Source organism: Aspergillus caelatus, assembly GCF_009193585.1.
Source record: "Aspergillus caelatus strain CBS 763.97 unplaced genomic scaffold BDV27scaffold_255, whole genome shotgun sequence".
In the NCBI taxonomy this organism is placed as follows: domain Eukaryota; kingdom Fungi; phylum Ascomycota; class Eurotiomycetes; order Eurotiales; family Aspergillaceae; genus Aspergillus; species Aspergillus caelatus.
The window spans coordinates 16,287-38,910 of NW_022475518.1; the positions used below are offsets into that span (position 1 = coordinate 16,287).

Consider the following 22,624-nt stretch of genomic DNA (forward strand, 5'->3'; position numbering starts at 1 on the left):
ATGACGGACGGGCCATTCTTCACCACTTCCCATACATACTCCCCTTCCAAATACCCTCTACCCCCCGCTCCTCCCCTCTTTCCCCCCGAACTTTCACATAGTCTGGTCCGTTCTCTTGTCACCCACAGGCCGGACTCACATTCATCTCGCCTCGATCGAACTAGTCCCGAGGGAGGATGCTAAGGCTATGAACTTACAGGGGGCCTGGCTTGCCGTTGCGCTCAAGGCTCCTTAGTAGCGCACTTCCATCGTTAACACACCACGCGGACTTGTCAACGCCTTCCTCCAAGGCTTTGAAATCGTCTCAGGACCGAAGCCTCCCCATTGAGGCATGATACGCTCAGGGTTATTTTTGTGTCTAGGAAATTTCTTTTTTATTGAATTTTATTCTTCCCTTATTTGATTATAAATTATCGTCTGTGGAGTATCATTTTTCTCTTGCCTACTTTTCTTTTTCTTTCTTCCCTTGTCCCTCCTCCTTTCTCCACGATTCCAAACGACCACCTTGCGACGCTCTGCACGCTCTCTACGACCGGTTCCGATACCCTTTCGCTGCACCAGGGCTTGAATTCACCCTTCCGGTACACTCGCTAGTCGTCATATTATTCCTCCATTCTATCCGAATAGATTTGGAAATCAGGGTCAAAGAGAAAAAGAGGGGAGATCAAACATGGCCGACCTTGGAGGCCATCAAGGCCGGAACTACCGGCCTTACGGACATCCTTCATCTTTCCAACGAGATGCTGCATTTTCTGAGATATTTGGTGGGGCACCACCACCTGGCCGCTCTCAGACAATGACTTCACAAACTCCTCAATTTTCTCAAGACAGGGCTCACACTATGTCATCACACGTGCCGCATCCCCAGATGCAGAGAGGTCCACCACCACCACCAACACGCCAGGTGCCAAATGGACATCCAGCGGGTGCCCCGAACGGATACTATCAAGCGTACCCTGGGTCCGCGACTATGACTTCCCAGTCTTCCCAGAATGCTCCGCGGCCGTACCCTGGACGCTTCGCTTATCCTCAGCCCCAACGGCTAGACTCAAGGCCGAGCCCAGGAGCACAATATCCGGATGCAAAGGGATACGGCCGGCCGATGCCGCCCCCTGCACTGAATTCAGATGCTTACAGATCAAGGTCAATGGCAAGAATGGGAGGACCGCCACTATATCAACCACCACCTAGTAGCTTTAATCATACATCTGCGAGCGCTTTCCGCCAGCAGCCGTACAACGCTGCAGCCCCAATGACCGCACAAGGACGAGTTGTGCCGGAGAGGCATGGAAACGAGCGTGCTATGTCATTGACTTCTTATTCTACTGATCGCCCGGACTACAATCATACCACGAGCACAGGGAGAGTAATCCCTGCTCGAAGACAGCCTTCGAGCTCTAGCCAACCGCCGTTTTCTCGGCCAGACGTGGACCCAGCTGCCGCCCATAATGCCGATGGCAGGCCACGGCCACCGAGTGATGGTTCGACAACCTCACGGTCTTTGTCAATGGCTTCGACGGTAGTGCCAGATCGAACAATGAGTATGCAAAGCCAGGAACCTTCCAAGCCTGCCGGCCAGACAACCCTTGTGGCGAGCAACTCCCGTAGGAGCAAGGTGCCATTGGTATATCCAGCTTTGCTTTCGCGGGTTGCTGAGGCCTTCCGCGAGAAAATTGAGCTTACTGTGCGAGAAAAAAACGGAATTACTTTTTACAGCACCTTTTCTGGCGCAGAGGCGGTAGACTTGATCAGCTACATCGTCAAGACGAACGATCGAAATCTAGCTCTTCTTCTAGGGCGTGCCCTGGATGCTCAGAAGTTTTTCCACGAAGCGACGTATGAACATCGTCTTCGAGATTCCCCTGGTGCGTTCTATGAATTCGAAAAAAAAGTGTTGCCAGAGGAAGTGCCAGAGGACGCGCCCAAGGAAGCGCCCAGCTCTGAAGTCAACGGAGTGTTCACTCTTCTCACTGAATGTTATTCACCGACTTGTAATCGCGACAGCTTATGCTACTCAATTGCGTGCCCCAGAAGACTGGAGCAGCAGGCACGACTGAATCTCAAACCACAACCGGGTTTGCGGTCGTCTGCGTCTAAAGGAAGTTTACATGAAGACGATGATGATAATGACAATCAGAAATTATGGATTAACATGGTTCCAAAGGAGGTCTCCGATAGCATCGATGATCGCGAAAAGAAACGACAAGAAATTATCTTCGAGATTATGTACACAGAACGCGATTTTGTCAAGGATTTGGAGTATCTGCGAGATTTCTGGATGAGGCCTTTGCGTTCTGCTGGCAACACAAACATTTCACCTATTCCAGAACACCGACGAGAAAAGTTCATTCGTACAGTATTTGGAAACTGCTTGGAGGTCCTAAAAGTTAACGGCGGTTTGGCTGAAGCTCTCAATGCCAGACAAAAGGAAAGTCACGTAGTGAAGAGAGTTGGCGATATATTCCTGCAACATGTTCCACGATTCGACCCGTTTATCAAATATGGTGCGAATCAACTCTATGGAAAGTACGAGTTCGAGAAAGAGAAGGCGTCTAATCCAGCCTTTGCAAGGTTTGTGGAAGAAACCGAGCGACTGAAGGAGTCACGAAAGCTAGAATTGAATGGATACCTGACCAAACCGACCACCCGTCTCGCAAGATATCCACTACTACTTGAACAGGTTGTGAAAAACACGGCGGATGATAACCCCGACAAAGAAGATATTCCCAAAGCTATCAAGCTCATCAAGGATTTCTTGTCCCGCGTCAACGCTGAGAGTGGAAGAGCTGAGAACCATTTCAACCTCGTTCAGCTCAATGGAGCTCTAAGATTTGTTAACCCTGGTGACTTTGTCGACTTGAAGCTTACTGAGGAGAACCGTCAGATGCTGACAAAAATGGCTTTCCGGAAAACACCGACTGACACCTCCGAGGTCACCGCATACCTTTTTGACCATGCTGTTTTACTGGTGAGAATCAAGGTTGTGAACAAGCGCGAGGAGTATCGAGTCTATCGGAAGCCGATTCCTCTAGAACTCCTGGTCATTGCGCAGATGGACGAGGTAATACCTAGGGCGGGAATCGCTAAAAGACCCTCATCTAGTCTGCTCCCAAATAAAGCAACCGTGAATCCGCCAAACACAAAAGATGGACTTCCTATCACCTTCAGACATCTTGGCAAAGGCGGTTACGAACAAACTCTTTATGCCACGTCCCCCATGCAAAGACGAAAGTTCATTGAACTGGTGGAAGAACAACAGAGAAAACTGAGGGAGCGGAACAGCAACTTCTGCAAAAAGACCGTGCTCTGTGAGAACTTCTTCACGGCAGTCAATCGGGTAAATTGCCTTGTCCCTGTCGACGGTGGTAGAAAGTTGGTGTACGGTACAGATAGTGGCATTTATCTCTCGGAGCGTTGGCCAAAGGATAATGCGAAGCCAAGGCGAGTCTTGGATGTCAGCCAGGTAACTCAAATAGACATTCTAGAAGAGTATCAACTACTCTTAGTCTTGGCGAACAAAACCCTGTCCTCTTATCCGATGGAAGTGCTTGAAATAGGAGAGGGCCAGAACACAACAGCGAAGAGGCCCAAGAAGATTCAAGGCCATGCGAATTTCTTCAAAGCTGGTATTGGACTTGGTCGCCATCTGGTCTGCTCTGTCAAAACTTCTGCCCTGTCAACTACTATTAAGGTATACGAGCCCATGGACAACTTGACAAAGGGAAAGAAAAAGTTGAAGATGTTCCAGAGTGGTCAAGACACCTTAAAACTCTTCAAAGTTCGTATACTCCTTGCAATCAGTGCAATATACCTTCTGATATCATTCTAATAACACTTCTAGGAATATTATATCCCCGCCGAATCCTCCTCGATTCATTTTCTCCGTTCCACGCTCTGCGTTGGCTGTGCCCGCGGTTTTGAGGTTGTTAGTCTTGAGACTACCGAGACACAGTCTCTCCTAGATCAAGCCGACACTTCCCTAGACTTCGTGGCACGCAAGGAAAATGTTAAACCCATTCATATCGAACGACTGAATGGCGAATTCCTTCTCAACTACAGCGACTTCTCATTCTTTGTCAACCGCAATGGCTGGCGTGCTCGTCCGGACTGGAGGATTTCATGGGAGGGTAATCCCAATGCCTTCGCACTCTCTTACCCTTATATCCTCGCTTTCGAACCGAACTTCATAGAAATCAGACACTTCGAGACGAGCGAGCTAATCCACATCATGACTGGGAAGAACATTCGCATGCTGCATTCCTCCACAGGAGAGGTACGTCGAAGAAGAGTAACCCATACCGATGCAGCTATACTGATTTATCTCTAGATACTGTACGCCTACGAAGATGAAACAGGTGAAGACGTAGTAGCCAGTTTGGATTTCTGGAATGGCAAGCCGCAGCATTAGTTGAAACAGAGATGGACGAAATGAGAGATAACTTTTTGTTCTTTCAAGTTTATTTTGATCGCTCTTAGACCGGTCTTTTGCCATTCCGAAAGGCATTCGATCTCGCTTCCTTAGGCATTCCGCTCTTCTGTATGAGCTTCTTGCATCTTCTTTCTCCTTTCTAATACCTCTATGTTATTGATTTGATCTGTATCAAGTCAGCCTTTTTATCTATCACCATTTACCTATTTCCCACTGTGTACAATGAAGCGCAAATACCACATGTTTATTGTTATTTGTCACTTGTGTGCCCTTTTCTTTCTTCCTTTTTCGCCCGTGTTGTTTGCATTCAAAGTATAATCTCTTTCCCCAGGTCATGTCAACCTGGTGTATGTCTTCTTCATACCATTCAAGTTACCCATAGCAAATCTACATACAATGGAGGGGAAAGCTGGTGCTGACCCATTTATCATTGAGCTTATTCTTGGTTATCTTTTTACCTTACTTTAGTTCCCCTTCACCGTCTTTTCGTTCTCCCCCTTTCTTTAGTAAGAGCTGGGATGCGATAGAATTGTAATCGGCTTTGTGGCCACTAGCACTTCCGGATCAGTCGAACTAGAGGGATAATGATCAGAATCATTGAAATCTAGGAAGTTTGTTAAAAGATCTGGTGTGGTCCAGACCTACCCCGGCTCTTGGCATTTTTACCTTGCATCATCAATCCTTGTATGCGACCTACGCCAGCCATACAAGCTGTAAGGTACTTTTCTTCCTCATGTACTACTATTCAACTAGGAGACATAGAATAATAAGAGACAAGACAAGACATAAGCCACAACACAAATGATAAAATGACAAAAGAGGGAATCTTGCTGCGCTGCTGAGATTGGGACAGGTGTCATTGATGATAAGAGTGAAAAAGGAACAAAGGGCGGAAGAGATAAAAAAAACAAAAAAGAAGTATATAAGATGGCAAAAGGAAGGAAGTTATGCAGGTGCTCCAGTGACAACTGTCAACGATTAAAAGATGCTATCTTTGACCCCGAGCATCACAAACACGGGCTGCGAAACGAGACAAGGCTCCAGCCGAATGGAAGAAGGCATAGAAGAAATCAATGAGAGCCGGAAAAGTAGGTGGGGAACTGCAGCAAAGTTTTCATCGCCTCTTGTCCGAATCCCTCTTCGTAGGAAAGGGAAGAATGGCGCCAATCAATCAACGGAGCGTTGCATTTTCCCTTCCCCCCTCTCAAACGAAGTTATTAACGTGAATAAGAAAATCAATATTAACCCCATTGGATACAACCGCCGCGCCATAAATTCCATTACGTCGACACGGTCGGTGCCAAATGCGCAACGTAAGACTAGTCTCTGACAAGTTTGAATTAAGCATCACCATTGGCGACGTCCTGGCTGCTAGACTCCCGTGCCATACGAGCCTCGATCTCCCTCAGCTGGCTCTCACGAGCCAACAATTCCTGGCGCTTCTCAGCAATCTCACGCTGCACCCGGAGCTCGATCTCGCGGAGTTTCTCCTCCTCACGACGGAGTTGTTCTTCCTTCAGGCGGACAGACTGTGATGCTAGGTCTTCTGGGTTCATCGACGAATCTTGGGTACTGCTAGAGGGGTCAGTATCCTGCAACATTAGCACAAGGGTAGGAGTGGATAACGTACGGAGTGGCACCGTCAACGCTCTTACTGAGCTTCTCGGTACGGTAGTTTTCGTAAAGGAAGTCGTGGGTGATCTCCTTCAAATCCGCAAGGTGGCTGTGAAGAAGAGCACTTCGGATGGCCAAAAAATCAGAGTGGCGAGGGTTTTCAACCTCAACAACACCCCAAGGATATTGCCTGGCTCGTACTTTCCGGCCATCGATTTCCACAAAGTCGTCAGAACCAACGATGGCAAACGGCATAAGCCCCCGTAGTTCGGCGTTCTCCTCCACGGTATCCTCATCATCCTCCTCAATATCATAAGGGAAGTTATAGACAGGGATGCGGTAATGCTCAATATCCTCCATGATGAGCTTCTTGGACTCAGCCAGTTCGGCAGGAGTTAGGGAGTCAGCCTTTCCGATGACGGGGATGACGTTGACACGAGGCGAAAGACGCTTCATCAATTCGATATCCAGCTCACGGAGGCCATGGCCAGTCGGTGTGATGAAGTACAGAAGGACGTGGACACGGTTGTCCCTGAAGCGGGGGTTTCGCTTGATTCGAGATTCTTCGGCAAGGATATCATCGTACTGGCGCTCAAGGTATCCAACAATCTCACCAAAGCTGTAAACCGGTCAGTCTTGCAAGCGGCGAATCCAGCACTAGCAGCGTTCACATGCCTTGCTTCATTATCAATCTGGTCGCCAAATCCGGGGGTATCGACAATAGTGAGAGAGATTCGGGTGCCTTCGTCATCCAATTCAAGTTCTTCGGGCCGCCCAATTAGCATACAGCCATTCCAATGTCGATTCGAATATCGACTTACCAACCGTAACCGGCTTGATGCGGACACCCTCCTCAACATGAGCATTGGCAGCATCATCAGCGTCCTTGCCCTCCAGAACTTGCTTGCCACAGAGGGTGTTGACGAAGGTAGTACGGCCTGTCAGAATAGCAATTGGTCAGTTCCCACACGGGAGTAAAGGAGAGCAGAGTATGGGGCAATTCCAATACGCACCAGTTCCGCTGGCACCACAGACCATCAAACAGAACTGGATACCCTTCTTGACATTCTTCTTGCGACGGAGCTTGATCTGTTTATAGGACATTGAACTCATGATCAGTAACTCATGTGAAGTAGATTGGGTAGTAGTGTCTGGAGAGAGGGACCCATTCAGGGATAATTGTACGTTTGGTGAAGGTCGAGAAGGGGCAAATGGTTGATATGTTTAAGTAGCGAGTGTGGAAAGGGGAAGCAAGTAACATACCGCGTTGAGAGCCGACGACATGGTGGGCTAAATAAGGAGAGAACGTGGGGAGAAAAGGGGGGAACAAGAAAGAAGAGAAGGAAGTTGGAAGAAAGCGAGCGGCTAAGCACAAAAAGTGGTTTTGGCTAAGGAAAGGACCGGGAGAAGAAGGTGAATGGAGGATGGGATAAATCGCTGCTCTCCTGAGGTCGAATGAGCAGCAGACAAGTTGAAGTGAGAGGAAGAGAGACGTTACCTTACTTCGCCCATTAGGGGGAAAGTGGTTCTCCCTTAGTTTGTTTAGTTTAGCTCCGGTACAATAAGGCACTCAGGCTGTCCCTGTATGGTATCATGTACTATACAAACACTGTATCACTGATACAAACATCGCTGACAGGAGCGTTACCCCCCTTTCCTTTTCTGAGCTTTCCCGGGCCAATCACGTCTACCGTACGCTTCTCCAGGTTGAACTTCAGTCATGAACAGAACCAGTACCGTATTGTCAGGTACCTTCGACAGTGGTACCTGACTTCTCCTAATAATTTACCTGTCTGATATGGACATGAGGATCATCAATTATTGCTCTCTATTTAGAATCGCAATTGTGACAGATGAGGATACCTAGTAGCTTGCTAAACTTAGCATTGGGTCGGAACTCGTCTCATTCTCATATATATATATATATATTTTTTTTTTACAATAGCCCTGTTCATTGTTGAATTCATACTTTATTGGCTTGATCCGACCATTTCTGAGTCCCCCAGTCCATATCCTTTTCAGGGGTTGAGGAACATCCAATGGAAGAATCCGTGGGTCGCTGCGGGCCGCTCAAATGGTACTGAAAACGCGCCGGGTACATACATACAATACACAGTACAACCTAATGGCCGTTAGTAGTGGTCACCTTAAGCAGGAAGCTTGTCTACTTCAATAAACACGACTGATTGATCTCTAAAAAAAAAAAAAAAAAAATGGGTATTTTATGCATATTCTAGGTGATACAAGAAAATGATCTCTGTGGCGCTAGCTACTACCGTCATTCTTGAATATTCCTCATGATCTATTTCGGGCTTTCTTCCGTTAGGGCAACAATAACTCTATGCAGTGTTCACTCGATCTCCAGTGGAGATGCGCAAAGGGGCACTAGTAATTAATGCTGGTACTGCATTGATATACTTAAAGCATAACAGCTAATCTTCATCAGCTTAAGCTTCTAGTAGGCGTACCTGTTGTAATCCGGGGAATAGTTATATCATTTAAAAGTCCTAGATATATATGTACAGCGTTTGTAGTACGACTACTACTGACCCGTTACTATCCGCATAGTCCTCTTACACTGTAGTTAGATAGGGTATGGTCTTCTAAGAAAAGTGCGGATGTATGTACAGGCAGAGTAGATGACGTTCAAATATAGGCAGAGAAATGTAACCCGGAAATTACCATGATAAGTTAGGATGTAACTTAAAATCAATCTTAGCCTAAAAAGGCAACGTCCCATCGATGCAATGGTGGCACGGTCATGGTCCGTGGAGGGTCAATCTGAGACGCAGAAAGAAAGAGCAACGAGGGGTGAGAGGAAAAGAAACGATAAGGGCGGGATTTGAACTTGTGGTTGTGGTGGTGGTGGATGTACAACTTAGTAACCTGAACCTAGACCTGGCGGCCATCGACTCATTGGCTGTTTGTTTCATCATACTCTTCCCATACCTAATCCGGGGGAGACCAACTCATCTTGCCTAAGCCAGCGAATGCCTCCCTCAACTCAGCATCAACGTTCCTGGTTAGTAATCCAGTTGGTGACCTCTGCTATTTAGAGGTGATAAAGCTGCCTGAATGCACTCAATATCTACTTGGGTACTTTCCGTTATAGCATCGGTTTCAGTCTCCTGGCTCGATAACCATCATGAATACCCGTCAGGTTATTGATGAATCCGTGGGGCCATTCTCCCTTTCCGCGACCTTCAATAATGACAACAGCTGTTTTTCTGTTGGCCTTGATACGGGGTTCTGTGGTATGTCTTCCAATTACGCATCAGAATTACCTTGGGGGAATAACCAAGCTGAGAACAGAATGACCTGTTGTAGTCTTTGATGCCGACCCTTGTGAGCTGAAAGTATCAAGAGGTATGCAAGCTCCGTTGGCCTTCATACCCAAGCCCGGTCCGTGTAGTCGCCTCCATGCCGCTGACTTCATGTATCTTGTAGACTTCAATGCAGGCATCGGTGTCGCGGTGATGCTTGGACAGACAAATTACTTAGCCATCGTTGGTGGAGGAAGGCAACCTAAGTTTCCCCAAAACAAGGTGGGTAGACTACCACGTTTCTAGCACTGCAACACTCGGCTTTTGTGTACTCATGGCGCATCTCCATAGCTGGCTATCTGGGATGATGCCAAACAGAAAGCGGTCATTACTCTAGAGTTTCGTACCTCTGTACTGGGTGTCCGTTTGTCAAAATCGCGAATTGTCGTCGCTTTGCTGAACAGCATCCACATCTTCGCATTTTCAAATCCCCCGCAAAAGCTATCTGTCTTTGAAACAACAGATAATCCGATGGGCCTAGCCTGCTTGGGGCAGAAGCTGCTTGCTTTCCCTGGACGGTCTCCCGGACAAGTTCAATTAGTTGAGCTAGAAACAGGGAACGTCAGCATCATACCTGCCCACAGCTCACCATTACGTGCTATGACGCTGAGCCCGGATGGAGAGGTGCTTGCAACAGCGAGTGAAATGGTATCGTCCGCGAACCCTTGACTATAAAATAGATCTATCACTGACTATTACATTAGGGAACTCTGGTGCGGGTATTCTCCACCAGCAATTGCACGAAAATGGCTGAACTACGGCGGGGGGTCGATCAGGCAGTGATATTCTCTCTCGCCATCTCGCCTTCGAACAATTTATTGGCCGTAACATCGGACAAGTCTACATTACACGTCTTTGACCTCCCTCACCCACGAAATCCTTCGCATCGCAATCCACTAGCATCCCAATCATCGGAAGAGGGAACGAACCAGAAATGGGGCATCCTTGGGAAAATCCCGCTGCTTCCTAGGGTTTTCTCTGATGTTTACTCTTTTGCAAGTGCTCCTTTTGAGATTGGTGATGAATCGGCACTAGGTTCTCATTATGTGCCACCTCTTGGGGCCTCATTTGGGAGACCTCTTAAAGGTGTGATAGGATGGCCCGACGACCAAACAATTCTCGTTCTGGGATCAGGCAGGGACGGACGCTGGGAGAAGTTCGTCCTTCGTGAAGACGGCGATGGAAAGCGCTACTGTATGCGGGAAGGCTGGAAAAGATACTTAGGAGGCGGTTGAAATGGAGTTCTCCGCAAAATTATGCGGGAAAGAGGTCTAGCATTAAGAGTACTACTTATGCGCGTCTTTCTGGGACAATGGTGTTTGTTCCCGTTACAAGCAAAGGACCATTTGTCTGGCAAATGCTTGAGGTCAACGTCGCAGTATGAGACCTGACAGGCTTTTTTCTGCATATGGCAGATAACGGACGTCAGAGCATCTACTTCAATTGGTGGCTGTTATCCCACGCTTTAGCTGATCCGTGCATTCTTTCATCATTAAGATGATGGGCATCTGGCTCTAAGCTAGCGGCTCATCAATTGTGCCCCAGCGACCATGTAGAGAATATGATCAAATCTGTCACCTTTTCATAGAAAGCATTACCACACGTTAGAGATTTATCGGTGTCGGTCCTCTCTATCTCGATTCCGCCGTGGTTCTGGCGATCGCGATCCCACTGGCGTCCTATCTCTGTAGCTTCTCTCCTTCCTTGCTGGCGATCTGTCCCTATAAGATCGCTCTTCTCTCGAGCGCGACCGTCGATTTCGGGTACCCCTCTCCCGTGAACGGGGGCGGTCCTCATCATGCCGGCGGCGATGGTGGCGGTGACGATGATGGCGACTCGACCTTTCCCTACTAGATTCTCGTCTGCGGGATGGTTTTTCTCGGCTAAGCTTCTCCAGTGCTCGCGCTATTTCCTCCTTCTTCTCCTGTATGAGATATTCCTTCATCGGGTCCTCTTCATCGTGGTTCACCATTAACTCCTCAAGCTCCTTCTCTTCCTTCAATAGAGGTCGTCTTCGGGGCTCGTCTTCACTGGTTCTCCTCTTTCTCCGCCTTCGTCGCTCATCATCTGTATCTCCATCATCTGCGCTCTTAGCGACTGCGTCGCCCATCAGTTTTGCAACATTATCCCCTTCCTCTTCATCATCTCTCCTCTTATATCTCACGTGGTCCACGCGCAACATTCTTCCCAGGACTGTGGATCCACCCAAGTTATCAACGGCAAGGTCTGTACTGCGCTGGTCTTCATATTTTAGAAATGCAAATCCTCGACTCTTCCCAGTTTCTTTGTCGCGCACGAGATTCACGTGAACTGGTTCGCCATACTGCGAGAAGATTGTCACAATATCACCCTCGGAGAGGTCGAATGGCAAACCACCGATGTAGATGTATGCTGTGTCTCGGTAATCGGCGTGCCAGGACGCTTCAGGTGGGCTGTATCAGTTAACTAGTGTTAGCAGGATATCCTTTAGGGGACGGGATTCCAATCTAGAGCGAAAGTACCACGCACATTGCATTTTCAAGTTCGCGCTTATTGAGCGACTGGATCTGACGGATAGCGTTCATTATTACAATGCGACTTCCGAGTGAGTGAGCGAGATAAGCATATATCACGCTTTCGGAAGGAGAGTAGACCTGTATATAGCTGAACGTGCTGGGGTAGATCTTTCTGGCGCAAAAGATAGATAGATAGCTACTACGTCTCGGAGAACGGGACTAAGCTGCAAAGAGATCAATCACGGGCGGCCTCCGCGGGAGGTCCCACCCAAGAACGGCGACACTTGCAACTATTGTTTACAACAAAATAACTTGTAATTTCCCCCCTCTGCGGAACAACTCTTCCTCGCAACACCCTTGGAAATTTCAACATCTTCATAGGCGGCTGCTAGCTATATTGAAGACATTTTTTTCTTCTCGGGAACAGATCTTGTCTACGGTTCTGTCTGAACGGCTAACAGAGTATACCGACTACGGATCCATATCCCCTGACACTGTTCCGACCGCTGTTCCATTATTTCACCGATCTTGAGAATTCGTGGTCCACGCGTTAAAGTCGTCGGAATATTGACAGGGCTGTCTCGCGACCGCTTGGGATGGTCCGCGCCGGCTAAATACAGTCGAAATTGGACAGACAATGTTCACTTCAAGTCACAATCCCGGGCCCAAGCTCGGGTCGGGAAACAACAGTCGACCGTCGAGCAAGGATGGCCCGAAGAAGAATATCTGGTCTTCTATGTTAGATAGCGTCGCCAACGGAAAGCGCTTACCGGAAAAGAATCTTCTCATCCTAGGTATACAGCTTCGACCTCCCTGATGCTCACAGAATGGCCCAGTGTGTCGCTAATCAGGTATATATGTTTTTCAGGAGGTACCCCCGAGAGCCAAAGAGAGTTTTTAGACACACTGTCTGCCGACACATCAGACCCCAACCTGTCAAATGACCGGCGGAAGGGAAGGGTACCCCCGGTTGCCAATCAGTTCGCTTTGGGTTATACCTACCAAGATGTTCTAGATGCTGACCAAGAAGGTAAATATGATCATACTTACACACCTTCAAAGGCATTTCCGCGCTTTTGAATAGAGCTAATGTGTAGTTTAAAAGATACTTTGGCACGTGTCTCTGCCTATCTACTCTCCGAACCCTCTCTATCTTTTGCGCCCCTTCTCAAACCGCTTTTGACCGCCCAATCTGTCCCGGAGACGCTGGTCGTGATCCTGCTAGACTGGTCAGACCCTTGGACATGGGTCCGGCGGCTAAGGGAATGGGTCCGCCTTTTGCGACATGTACTCATTTCTCTAGATGATGAGACGAAAATCGTGATGGAAGAAACTATGACAGAGTGGAGGGATCGAAAGAGGGGCATGGATCCCAGTTCAACAGGGGCACAAGGGCTGACCAGCTCGGGTGGTCCGGTCACGATACCTTTGGGGCCCGGCGAATGGGACGAGGGGCTAGGAATTCCTATGTGTGTGGTCTGTCAGGGAGTACGTAGTGCCCGGAACACCTTACATGCGAACAGCATCGTTTGAGGGGATAATTTATTGACGGTGTCAATTGCTGCAGGCTGATAAGATCGAGAAACTGGAGAAGGACCATGGCTGGCACGAGGAGGAATTCGATTTCATTCTCCAGTTCATGAGAACGATTCTTCTTAAACGTGAGTTTTTATTTTTATCTTTATTTTTCTTTATTTATTTTTTTTATAACCCCCTTTTGTGCCTCTTATGATCTCGAGCGACTCTCTAATTGCTAGCAGATGGCGCATCACTTATCTATACGACACCTTTTCTAGCCAACTCGCTTCAGAGCTTATTACATTCGTCGCTCGGTATACACTCGCTCCTGAAGAGACAGTCCCTCAAACACAACGTGATTGATCGCGATAAGATCCTAGTACCTTCAAACTGGGACTCCTGGGGAAAGATTCGAATTATTAGGGAGGGATTTGATATGGAAGGAGTATCAACAGCATGGTCGATTGAGATTCAAGATCCGCCAGAACCGCTCTCTGGTTCGCCAATAGATGATGATAAGCCTCAAGGCGAAAATGCAGCCGGTCTGGATGATGGAACAAGCGCCGTGGCTATCTTCGAACAAACGATCAAAGACCCCAAACGAGACGCATCCATCACACATCCTGGTAGTCAATATAGCAAAAACAAGGTTGAGGTCGACACATCCGACATGCAAAGCTTCCTGACAAAACAGTTGGAGGTCCTAGAACAGTTAAAAATTGAAGACGAGAAGGATCGCACAGCTAAACCAGTGCCCCAGCTTGAGATGTCACCGCTAGATGATAATGGCCGAGTGAATGAGCACATCGGGCCTGTCCAATTCAATATGGGCGGCATTCAGGTGGATGCTGATGATATGCTAAGGAAACTTAAGGTGAGTGGCGACTTCAGCGGCGCTTGTCTTGTTCGGAGTCGTGTCGTTAACCGCCTGATCCATCATTTAGGAGAGAGAGGCCAATCGATCCCAGAGGAAGGATACCCTTTCGGCACCCTCTGGAGAGAAATCGCACAACCAAGCTCTGGCAAACTTCTTTGCAGGCTTGGTCAAGAAGCCTGGCGGAAGCCCTCGCGGGAGTCCGTCGGCATAGTCTCGTGCTTTTCGGTTGATGTTTTTTGGATTGTACTTTTATTTACCCTCGCGCACCGTACATACTCCAGGCATCGAGGATATCGGCTTAGCGACACTCATTGTCATTGTTTTTTGATACCGGAATGGCTTTAGGCTGGGTTAGGAGTCGGAGAGGCGGCGGCGGATTACCCATAAGACTATTTTCCTTGATCCCCTTTGAACTATCTGTATTTCAATTGGATGATATATCCTCTACAGCTACAAAACATTAATGGGAATTGCCCGATTTACTGGATGAAATGGACTGCTCCATACTTTACCCGTGTTAAGGTGTAGGATATGACCATCATATACCAACATTAAACGCCGGGGAACATCCATCCATGACAACCCACGGCTGCAATAGCAGCTAGCGTGATCTCTACAGCAGTGTCATCGTTATCGCGAGTTGTTCGAGTCTGCCAAAGATTTACCATGTCATTGGAAAATTGGAAGACTTAATATGCATAGATTTGGTTGAAGCATTAAGCCCGCCAATACACATAGCCACTATCCGTATTGTATGTGTCTAACATATAGTATACGAAGGCCATAAAAAAGAAAGTCGGTCCAATAGAAAATTCCCATTGGATATTTGACACCTGAGCGGTATGTCCCAGATGAGTATCTGGGAAAGATCAGAAAAAACATGGAGACGCGGGGAATCGAACCCCGGACCACTCCCATGCTAAGGGAGTATTATACCACTAAACCACATCCCCAATTGGATGGAAGATGCCTAGTCTAAATGTTATATAGATCAAAATTATATTCAAAGACTCAAGAGAACCACTCATACTCGAGATAGTACCAGAACATGGCCCTTGTATTATCGTGTTTATTTGGTAAGAGCCTAAAAAGAAAGTGAAAGCAGTCTTTGCGTAATTAGAACATCTCTACAGAGTAAAATACGGAATCAACCTCTATTGCCATGGATTTCCTAGTGGTTTCAACTCTCGGAGAACATGGTACATATTCACTCGTAGTTTCCTCCAGTAAAACGCCGACATATCTACATCCCATACTTTTGATAATCTGTTTCGATCAGCAGGTACACGTCTCCGAAGCCACGACGGAAGAATAAGACCGAGGGGGGCCTGAAACACGACGCAGATCATGACTGGATTTTACTCCGAAGTCCGGATGGTGAGGACAATCTTTACGTATACCAGGTTGGAACCGGCAAATGCCGAGAAGCCACCGACCCACCAAGCGTTACACCTTAACAACTCACAACTCGCAGGGCTGGGGGCGCATCCTCGCGTCTGGGGCCTGGGGGACTGAAGCGATCGAATATGACCAACAGGGATACGAGACGGGCTCTCAGACGGGGCCCGGTGCCGTTTCATTTGCGTCGTGTGTGCAAAGCACACTAGATTTATACCAAGCCCTTCAAACGTAATCCTTTTTCCCACTTGATCAACCAACTATTTCCCACCCACCCCCCCCCCCCCCCTTGTACATACATAGAGAGAGAGAGGGGAAGAGAGAGAGAGAGAGAGAGCCTGGGTGCTGGACTCCATGCTTGTCGCCAAAAATTCATGAAGAAATTTATCTTGATTTTCTTACCTTCACACACTCTTTCATTTGATCTTACTTGGTTCTAATCTATTCCTACTTCATGCTACTTTCTCTGTCCGGTCTTTTCCTTCTTATCCGTCTAGTTTCCTTTCCATGAGAGAATGATCTTCCCCATTGTTGCACTACTCCAGTTGGTGCTTACGGCATTTGCACAAACTAGCGCCAATGACGACTTAATGTCCTTTGTGACGGTAAGCTCGAACTATCGAAAAATGCCTGCCATGGAATCCGCAAGATACCGCTGCTAAAAAACAAGGGGAACCCCGTCTAGCTCCCGGATGTCAGGGCGTTAAAATATGAAGTGTACTACAAGGACCGCGATCGCGTCAGCCCGGGCTACTGGTTCGTCGCGCCATATGGGAAAATCGACCCGGAACCTCCGTCGCAACAATATAAACCATTCCAGATCGGACCCTATATTTATGATGGCGATGGGGCATGTCTCACTTTCTAAGTCCCTACCTTGAGTCCCACACCCCGCAATCCCGCCTAAATCAACGACTAACCGATGCCCTGCGCTATAGATGCTCATTTGGGCTGGCTCGCCCATGTTTGATAACCGCAACATCTTCGATTTCAAGGCTGTCCACAGCATTGGTGACAAACCACACCTGTCGTTGGTCTGGCAAATCGCATACGATCACTCGGACAATGGATATGGCGTTATACTAGATAATGCCTATGACATCAAAAAGAAGATTCCGATGCCGGACGAGTACGGCGCGTTTGATATACACGAGTTCAATATCCTCGACGATGGCAAAACAGCTATGGCCATCACCTACCGGGAACATGAAATCGCTTTGGACACGATGGATCGTCCTGGCGAGCATACGTATGTTTTGTCTGGCGGGTTTGTCAAAATAGATTTGGGCTCGGAAAAGATTAATTATGTCTGGGATGGTGTCGACAAAGTTGCCCTGAGTGAATCTGTCACGGTCAACAAGGAGACCCCTCCCGTGGGGGCACCCGGATGGGATTATGTCCATATCAATGCAATCGACAAGAACGACGATGGCGACTACATTATCTCTTATCGGTTTACCAACACGATCTACATGGTTTCCGGCAGGGATGGCAATATTATGTGGCGGCTGGGCGGGCAGTACACTGACTTTGAACAAGACTTCACATTCTCCAAGCAGCACGATGTGAAGTTCATTGAATCTAATGGGACGCACCATGTCATTTCGATCCTTAATAATGCCTCTGATGAATACAGCAATGACGAGGACGTATCGTCGGCTCTTTTCATCGAGCTGGATACCAGCGCATCCCCCAAGACTGCTAAGGTTATCCGACGCTATAACCGTCCCGATGGTGGCCTCACCCGTCTCCGTGGCAATACTCAGCTACTCACAAACGACAACGTGTTTGTTGGATGGAGCGAAAGGGGCTATATTTCTGAGTTCTCCCCCGAAGGTGACACTTTGCTAACGGCAAACTTTGCCTCCTCGCGCTATTCGACCTATCGTGCATACAAGTTTGAGTTCACCGGCCGCCCTAGTGCACCTCCTGATCTGGTTGCCTCTGTCTGGGGCACTGATCAGACGGATCTCTCGACTACCTTTTATGTCAGTTGGAATGGTGCCACCGATGTCGCTGGATGGAACTTCTACGCGCGGGCTGCGAAGAATGGCCACCCTATCCTTATCGGTACCGCTAACAAGACCGATTTTGAGACGATGTTTATCGCCCGCGGGTACCTGGACTGGGTGACCGCCGAAGCGGTTGATCGCGAAGGCCGAGTCCTTGGCACTTCTCGGGTCCAGAGAAGCAAGATCCCCGATAACTGGGCCGCAGCTGGATTCATGGGCGATCTTAAAACCCTTAGACCAGATGATCCCAAGGCTCCCAAGTCGAACGATAACAAGCAGATAATTGCTGGAGAGGCTGATAGCAACAACAACAACAACAACTTACAATCCTCACAGCCGGTTGATGCGGATGTGAAGCAGATCGCCCAGCTGGCACATGAAACGTATGACCTCGTCCGAAACGTCAGTGGTGTTTTCGTCCTCATCGTACTTTGCGGCATAGTGTCTGGTATCGCAGCCAGCATCTATCTCTTGATCCGCCGTCGGAAAACGCAGCCTTACAAGCATGTCCCATCCGATGACATTCCAGATGAGGAAATCCGCCTCCATTCTGTTGAGTGATCTGCTGGCTGTTGTGTCCTATCTGTTACAGCCAAGGCCTCTCATTTTTGGGTGATTTATGTACATTATACCCTTCGATACCTATATACATACGCATATCATTTATACATCATGTACATTAAATATTGATACTTCTCGAAAGGCGCCAAATCTAGCAGTTAGGCTGTCAGACAGCCCTGTGTAGACCTACAAACACGCCCTTAGCCCGCTACCTACCCAACGTCCTCCAGGATGGAGTGACCGTACAAATTACCCGATAGGGCACCCCAGTTTAAGGTAGCCAGGTACCACTTCTCGCCCCGTGGCTACCTGAATGCATACGTAGGCTCGGAACCGTGCCGGTATATGTGGTTATGGATCCAAGCATACCTTCGTTGAAGAATACCAGCAGCGTCGGGTAGTAGAAACATGCCAGGGGTGCCAATTGTCAGGAAGTTAGTATCTTTCTTATGCTCAATAGTTGTAGAGAGGCAGTATATACTATAGGTCTGCTTGCGTTGGAAGTTTGGCGTTCAAAAGGACCTATCTACGGATCTTCCATTGTGTGGGCAGCTCGGCTCCGGGAGGGCGAGTTCACATTAAGCAATATTCGAAGTTCGAGGAGTGTCGTAGATGCCTACAGAGTGTTAAAAAGAGAAAAAAACTATGTAGGGCAAAAAAGATGGAGACGCGGGGAATCGAACCCCGGACCACTCCCATGCTAAGGGAGTATTATACCACTAAACCACATCCCCAATTGGATGGAAGATGATTCTCTAGAATGCTACATGAGGGAAATCTAACTTAAAGTATATAACACATTGATCATCAGCCTTGAAGACGGCCATATCTTGGTGGCTATTTATGGTTTCTTTTACTATAAGGATGAGCTATAATGGCATATAACCCATGTTACTCATGAGTATGGCATGAAACTACTGCTGACTTCTCATCGTGTAGTTGTTGTTCGTGTATTAGTTCCGGGTGTATAGGGCATATACTACTTCTCTCCATATATATATCTGAGTCCCCCACGGTGACACCCTCGGACGACAATACCTACCACTGGGGTAAAATGCGCACCTCTACCACCGAATAGCCACCAGGCGTCTACCCAAATATGAATCGCAAACGGACCCACCACGCTCCCAGCAAAATAACAAAAAAATAAAATAAAAGCGGCAATTGCCAACCTACAGATAGTCTGCATCGCTTCAATGGTCAACACTTAGTCTGACCCAGGCACAAGCCATCGAGTCACCATGATTACGCACAACAAGGGAAACTAGCGACCGAAATCACACAACACAAATTATACCACTACCTGTCTCGAGACAATCGGATGCATTGCAAAGCGTCACTTTCATATCACTGCGGGGTTGTCCCCATTCCCCCCAACGCAGCCCCGTATATAACACGAATGGCAACGCCGACTGTCAATACCACAGCACAGAGAGGATCGATGCCTATACTATCTCTAGGACCCATAGATGAGGAACATACCACGTAGAGCCATGGATTTGACGAAATGACCCGAGGAACCGGCATCTCACTTGGAAGTTGAGATAGCGGAACAAATCTGCTAACGAAAACCACGGATGTCAATCGTTCATTCTTAACTTAATCGAACCGGTCGAGGCACTTAATATAGTGTGCCAGACGGGTATATTCTCCAGAATTTCCGGAGCTAACTGGCATGTATCGTAATACATACTGTCGTAGTACAACTCATGGAGAATGTAGTATATTTCTATCGGACGAAGCCGTCATAAGCTAGGGCTTAGCGTGGTTGATACTTATTTTAGGGTGATAGAGCATTATATTCTAGTTGTATTTCAACAAGTTGGGGATGTGGTTTAGTGGTATAATACTCCCTTAGCATGGGAGTGGTCCGGGGTTCGATTCCCCGCGTCTCCATCTTTTTTGGACTTTTTGATTTACAGTCCCGTGTCCAAAGAATGCTTTCCTCCTTTGTCATTATTCCTCAGGATTTCATTCATACCTGCCCGTGTCCTCTCCCTGCCCAACCACCAGAGAGTAGGCAATTACATCGACGTGTATACTTCTACAACCGTGATCTAGTTCAAGGTTCCAATACTTTCGTTGTCAAACTAAACAAATAACATATCAATTATCCTATCCAAACAGCAGCGGGGAGGCAGAACTACGCCCACCCTGCGCAGTTTATACTATACAGCTATATATGATATAATGGAGAAACTCTACCAATTCTCCCACACAGCGTCTGGCAGGACCTTCCTCATGATAGCCCAGTGCTCCAGAGCACCCTGGTCCTGCCACCTATTAAGCTTACCAGTTTCCTTGGCCCTGAGGACAGGCCGTCCACCGGTAACAGTGGTGAAAATAGCTGGGTCAATCTCATGCTTGGGCACGAGGTATGTCTCACGGAATTTGCTGTCCAGGAAGTCGGCAGGGACAGGGTCCCTGAAACGAAGAGGGGTAGCAGAGTCCTTCTTACAGAAAATGACCATGTTCGTGAAATCTCCGTTGCCTTCTTCGCCTGCATCCTCACGGAAAAACCGGCAAGAGGGGAAGACCGCCTGGATGGTGCGGACGGTGAGGGCAGCCGGATAAAGGGAGAGGTCGCCCGCATAGTTCTGTTAAGGGTTAGTGTGAGCATGGGAGGTCGATTGGATATGAAATTACCATTGCGATGATACCGTCCTCCCTAAGGAGAGAGTTGAGGCCTTCGAGGAACTCAATGGAGAAGAGCTCAATTGGTTCTGCGCCGCCAGTGAACACATCGTGGACGATGTAATCATATTGAGCGGGCTGGGGAGTTTTCAAAGCGCGGTCAACGAACAGTGTGGCATCCTCGATGGCTGCAATGTGGTTAGGTGGGAGGTGGAAGTATTTGCTGGCGAACTTGTGGACGACAGGGTCAATCTCGACAATGGTGGTTTCGATCCCATGGGTGATGAGCGCAGCAGGTGTAGTACCGACTCCAAGCCCACTGTGACACAGTTAGCTTGATGAAATAGGGCGATTCGGATTTGACTCACATGACAAGTGCCTTGCTGTCTGCGTCTACTCGGTGAGCTCCGTGGCCCGTTTCCGCCAGCCGGACGGCCTCGAGCAAAGAGAAAACCGCATAAATCGGGTCCTGAACCTTGGGCTTGTAGTTGCGATAGGTCTTGGTCCATTGGCCTCCAAGAAGGCTATGGTCACATCGCATCACACGGAAACCATCCTCTAGGTTATCCAAAACCGATATATAACCGGTTGAGGACTCCTGCCGATCCACTAGCGCAAATCCCTCTTCATTAAGTGCGGATCTGAGCCCTGAAGTTGTGATCCCCAAAGGCAGATGCACATTAGAAGTGAGTGTGAAGAGGATAGACGGAATGGCCAAGAGGAGCCACTTAGATGGAATGACGGCAGAACACAAAATTGCAACCAAGAGTTGGAGGCCCGTGCTCGAGAAGAGCCAAAATGAACCGATAAACCTCGCAATGAATGATTTTGCAAGTTTCTCTCCGAAAGAATAGACGACATACGAGCTGATGAGGGGGATATGCTCCGTGGCAATATCACCGTAACGTTCAAGGTTGAGGCCAGCTTGCACCAATTTGGCGGCACAGGCGACAGAGAGCAAAACAAAAGGATAGAAAGCAATTACCTCAGTAATCACGGCACCGGTAGGGTTCCCAAACGAGGAGCTCTGCTGGAGCAAAAAGTACTGGATGGTGGGATACCAGAATGCGACGACTGGAAGTAGATACACCGCCCGGCGGTTGGTTACCTGCTGAATGAAATCCTTGAGGAACCACCCAAGACCAGCAGTGACGGCAACTCCATATCCATGGAAGATTTGCGACGGAGCAGAGCCGTACACCGGAGCCAAGGTCAGCACAAACACAGGCGATGAGAAAGCGGCGAGGGCCAGCAATGCCGCACCTCTCCACAGTCTTCTCGAGTTGACCTGCTGGATAATTTCTTCAAAAGACGACATGGCGTCGCACCTCCACAGGCTGCTGCTTCTGGCCTGTAAGTCGCACAGAAACGTTGGATACCTGGTCTGGAGAGGCTTCACTGAAATTTTTGGTTAATTCGTAGGTTCAATGCATTAGGGGACAGGTGTGAGTAGGGGATAGCGCTTGTGAACGAGCCAAGCGTAACTCCCAATGCGCGATGTGAAACAAACAGGAGGTGATTCTCACCTATCCTTCTCAGATAGAAAGCTCAAAGTCCATACTCCGGCCAAGGCGAACTGTTATTCGTTGGTTGAAAGGCCACGGCGGAGATTATTTGATTCTCGAAGGAAATTTGCCGCAGTCCTCCGGCCCAAAACAGTTTAGGTTGAATGGAGCTCTCCCCCCACCACCACCAGTCTTGAAACTGCCACCGCTTGTCATTTCAGTCCACCTCTTCCCGACTTCTCATCTATGAGATCTACT

General features: G+C 48.2%; 7 protein-coding genes and 3 non-coding genes across 10 annotated transcripts; 5 read left to right on the forward strand and 5 right to left on the reverse strand.

Moving 5' to 3' along the window:
* Window positions 1-453: 453 nt before the first annotated feature.
* rom2 (putative Rho guanyl nucleotide exchange factor (Rom2)) lies at window positions 454-4,585 on the forward strand. Its single transcript, XM_032076854.1, has 3 exons — window positions 454-3,778; window positions 3,842-4,273; window positions 4,328-4,585. Exons 1-3 carry the CDS (start codon window positions 671-673, stop codon window positions 4,406-4,408), a joined length of 3,621 nt encoding a protein of 1,206 aa, XP_031922661.1. The 5' UTR covers window positions 454-670; the 3' UTR covers window positions 4,409-4,585.
* Window positions 4,586-5,764: 1,179 nt separating this feature from the next.
* Window positions 5,765-7,550, reverse strand: aspA (putative septin AspA). The gene is made up of 6 exons (XM_032076855.1): window positions 7,307-7,550; window positions 7,057-7,132; window positions 6,865-6,981; window positions 6,719-6,806; window positions 6,060-6,662; window positions 5,765-6,001 (listed from the first exon to the last, which is right to left on the reverse strand). Exons 1-6 carry the CDS (start codon window positions 7,325-7,327, stop codon window positions 5,770-5,772), a joined length of 1,137 nt encoding a protein of 378 aa, XP_031922662.1. The 5' UTR covers window positions 7,328-7,550; the 3' UTR covers window positions 5,765-5,769.
* Window positions 7,551-9,107: 1,557 nt separating this feature from the next.
* BDV27DRAFT_52522 (phosphatidylinositol-3,5-bisphosphate binding protein HSV2) lies at window positions 9,108-10,790 on the forward strand. The gene is made up of 5 exons (XM_032076856.1): window positions 9,108-9,297; window positions 9,371-9,409; window positions 9,491-9,588; window positions 9,658-10,014; window positions 10,071-10,790. Exons 1-5 carry the CDS (start codon window positions 9,189-9,191, stop codon window positions 10,599-10,601), a joined length of 1,134 nt encoding a protein of 377 aa, XP_031922663.1. The 5' UTR covers window positions 9,108-9,188; the 3' UTR covers window positions 10,602-10,790.
* Window positions 10,791-10,978: 188 nt separating this feature from the next.
* Window positions 10,979-11,930, reverse strand: BDV27DRAFT_149458 (uncharacterized protein; the record flags this gene model as incomplete). The annotated part of the gene is made up of 2 exons (XM_032071046.1): window positions 10,979-11,798; window positions 11,875-11,930. 2 exons carry the CDS (start codon window positions 11,928-11,930, stop codon window positions 10,979-10,981), a joined length of 876 nt encoding a protein of 291 aa, XP_031922664.1.
* Window positions 11,931-12,177: 247 nt separating this feature from the next.
* Window positions 12,178-14,747, forward strand: BDV27DRAFT_135870 (dynein family protein). Its single transcript, XM_032068644.1, has 6 exons — window positions 12,178-12,655; window positions 12,730-12,891; window positions 12,967-13,349; window positions 13,429-13,522; window positions 13,622-14,253; window positions 14,324-14,747. The coding sequence occupies exons 1-6, from the start codon at window positions 12,499-12,501 to the stop codon at window positions 14,465-14,467; spliced, it is 1,572 nt and encodes a 523-aa protein (XP_031922665.1). The 5' UTR covers window positions 12,178-12,498; the 3' UTR covers window positions 14,468-14,747.
* A 390-nt stretch (window positions 14,748-15,137) lies between these two features.
* BDV27DRAFT_t202 lies at window positions 15,138-15,209 on the reverse strand. Its single transcript has one exon. It is a non-coding gene; the product is annotated as a tRNA-Ala (tRNA).
* Window positions 15,210-15,948: 739 nt separating this feature from the next.
* Window positions 15,949-18,378, forward strand: BDV27DRAFT_135871 (uncharacterized protein). The gene is made up of 3 exons (XM_032068645.1): window positions 15,949-16,259; window positions 16,340-16,504; window positions 16,593-18,378. The coding sequence occupies exons 1-3, from the start codon at window positions 16,170-16,172 to the stop codon at window positions 18,225-18,227; spliced, it is 1,890 nt and encodes a 629-aa protein (XP_031922666.1). The 5' UTR covers window positions 15,949-16,169; the 3' UTR covers window positions 18,228-18,378.
* Window positions 18,379-18,889: 511 nt separating this feature from the next.
* Window positions 18,890-18,961, reverse strand: BDV27DRAFT_t201. The gene has a single exon. It is a non-coding gene; the product is annotated as a tRNA-Ala (tRNA).
* Window positions 18,962-20,051: 1,090 nt separating this feature from the next.
* BDV27DRAFT_t199 lies at window positions 20,052-20,123 on the forward strand. Its single transcript has one exon. It is a non-coding gene; the product is annotated as a tRNA-Ala (tRNA).
* A 300-nt stretch (window positions 20,124-20,423) lies between these two features.
* Window positions 20,424-22,430, reverse strand: BDV27DRAFT_52558 (spermidine synthase). Its single transcript, XM_032076857.1, has 4 exons — window positions 22,388-22,430; window positions 21,230-22,259; window positions 20,874-21,180; window positions 20,424-20,824 (listed from the first exon to the last, which is right to left on the reverse strand). The coding sequence occupies exons 2-4, from the start codon at window positions 22,177-22,179 to the stop codon at window positions 20,429-20,431; spliced, it is 1,653 nt and encodes a 550-aa protein (XP_031922667.1). The 5' UTR covers window positions 22,180-22,259; window positions 22,388-22,430; the 3' UTR covers window positions 20,424-20,428.
* Window positions 22,431-22,624: the final 194 nt, after the last annotated feature.

Coding starts and splice junctions, on each gene's coding strand:
- BDV27DRAFT_135871 (XM_032068645.1), top strand. CDS start 16,170: ATGATCTTCCCCATTGTTGCACTACTCCAGTTGGTGCTTACGGCATTT. Junction 16,260..16,339: donor ACTTAATGTCCTTTGTGACG/GTAAGCTCGAAC, acceptor AACCCCGTCTAG/CTCCCGGATGTCAGGGCGTT. Junction 16,505..16,592: donor ATATTTATGATGGCGATGGG/GCATGTCTCACT, acceptor CCTGCGCTATAG/ATGCTCATTTGGGCTGGCTC.
- aspA (XM_032076855.1), bottom strand. CDS start 7,327: ATGTCGTCGGCTCTCAACGCG. Junction 6,663..6,718: donor CAGATTGATAATGAAGCAAG/GCATGTGAACGC, acceptor ACCGGTTTACAG/CTTTGGTGAGATTGTTGGAT. Junction 6,002..6,059: donor AGCGTTGACGGTGCCACTCC/GTACGTTATCCA, acceptor CCCCTCTAGCAG/TACCCAAGATTCGTCGATGA.
- BDV27DRAFT_52522 (XM_032076856.1), top strand. CDS start 9,189: ATGAATACCCGTCAGGTTATTGATGAATCCGTGGGGCCATTCTCCCTT. Junction 9,298..9,370: donor CCTTGATACGGGGTTCTGTG/GTATGTCTTCCA, acceptor GACCTGTTGTAG/TCTTTGATGCCGACCCTTGT. Junction 10,015..10,070: donor TTGCAACAGCGAGTGAAATG/GTATCGTCCGCG, acceptor CTATTACATTAG/GGAACTCTGGTGCGGGTATT.
- BDV27DRAFT_135870 (XM_032068644.1), top strand. CDS start 12,499: ATGTTCACTTCAAGTCACAATCCCGGGCCCAAGCTCGGGTCGGGAAAC. Junction 12,656..12,729: donor AAAGAATCTTCTCATCCTAG/GTATACAGCTTC, acceptor TATGTTTTTCAG/GAGGTACCCCCGAGAGCCAA. Junction 13,523..13,621: donor GAGAACGATTCTTCTTAAAC/GTGAGTTTTTAT, acceptor AATTGCTAGCAG/ATGGCGCATCACTTATCTAT.
- BDV27DRAFT_52558 (XM_032076857.1), bottom strand. CDS start 22,179: ATGTCGTCTTTTGAAGAAATTATCCAGCAGGTCAACTCGAGAAGACTG. Junction 21,181..21,229: donor GACAGCAAGGCACTTGTCAT/GTGAGTCAAATC, acceptor ACTGTGTCACAG/TGGGCTTGGAGTCGGTACTA. Junction 20,825..20,873: donor AGGACGGTATCATCGCAATG/GTAATTTCATAT, acceptor AACCCTTAACAG/AACTATGCGGGCGACCTCTC.
- rom2 (XM_032076854.1), top strand. CDS start 671: ATGGCCGACCTTGGAGGCCATCAAGGCCGGAACTACCGGCCTTACGGA. Junction 3,779..3,841: donor ACACCTTAAAACTCTTCAAA/GTTCGTATACTC, acceptor TAACACTTCTAG/GAATATTATATCCCCGCCGA. Junction 4,274..4,327: donor TGCATTCCTCCACAGGAGAG/GTACGTCGAAGA, acceptor ATTTATCTCTAG/ATACTGTACGCCTACGAAGA.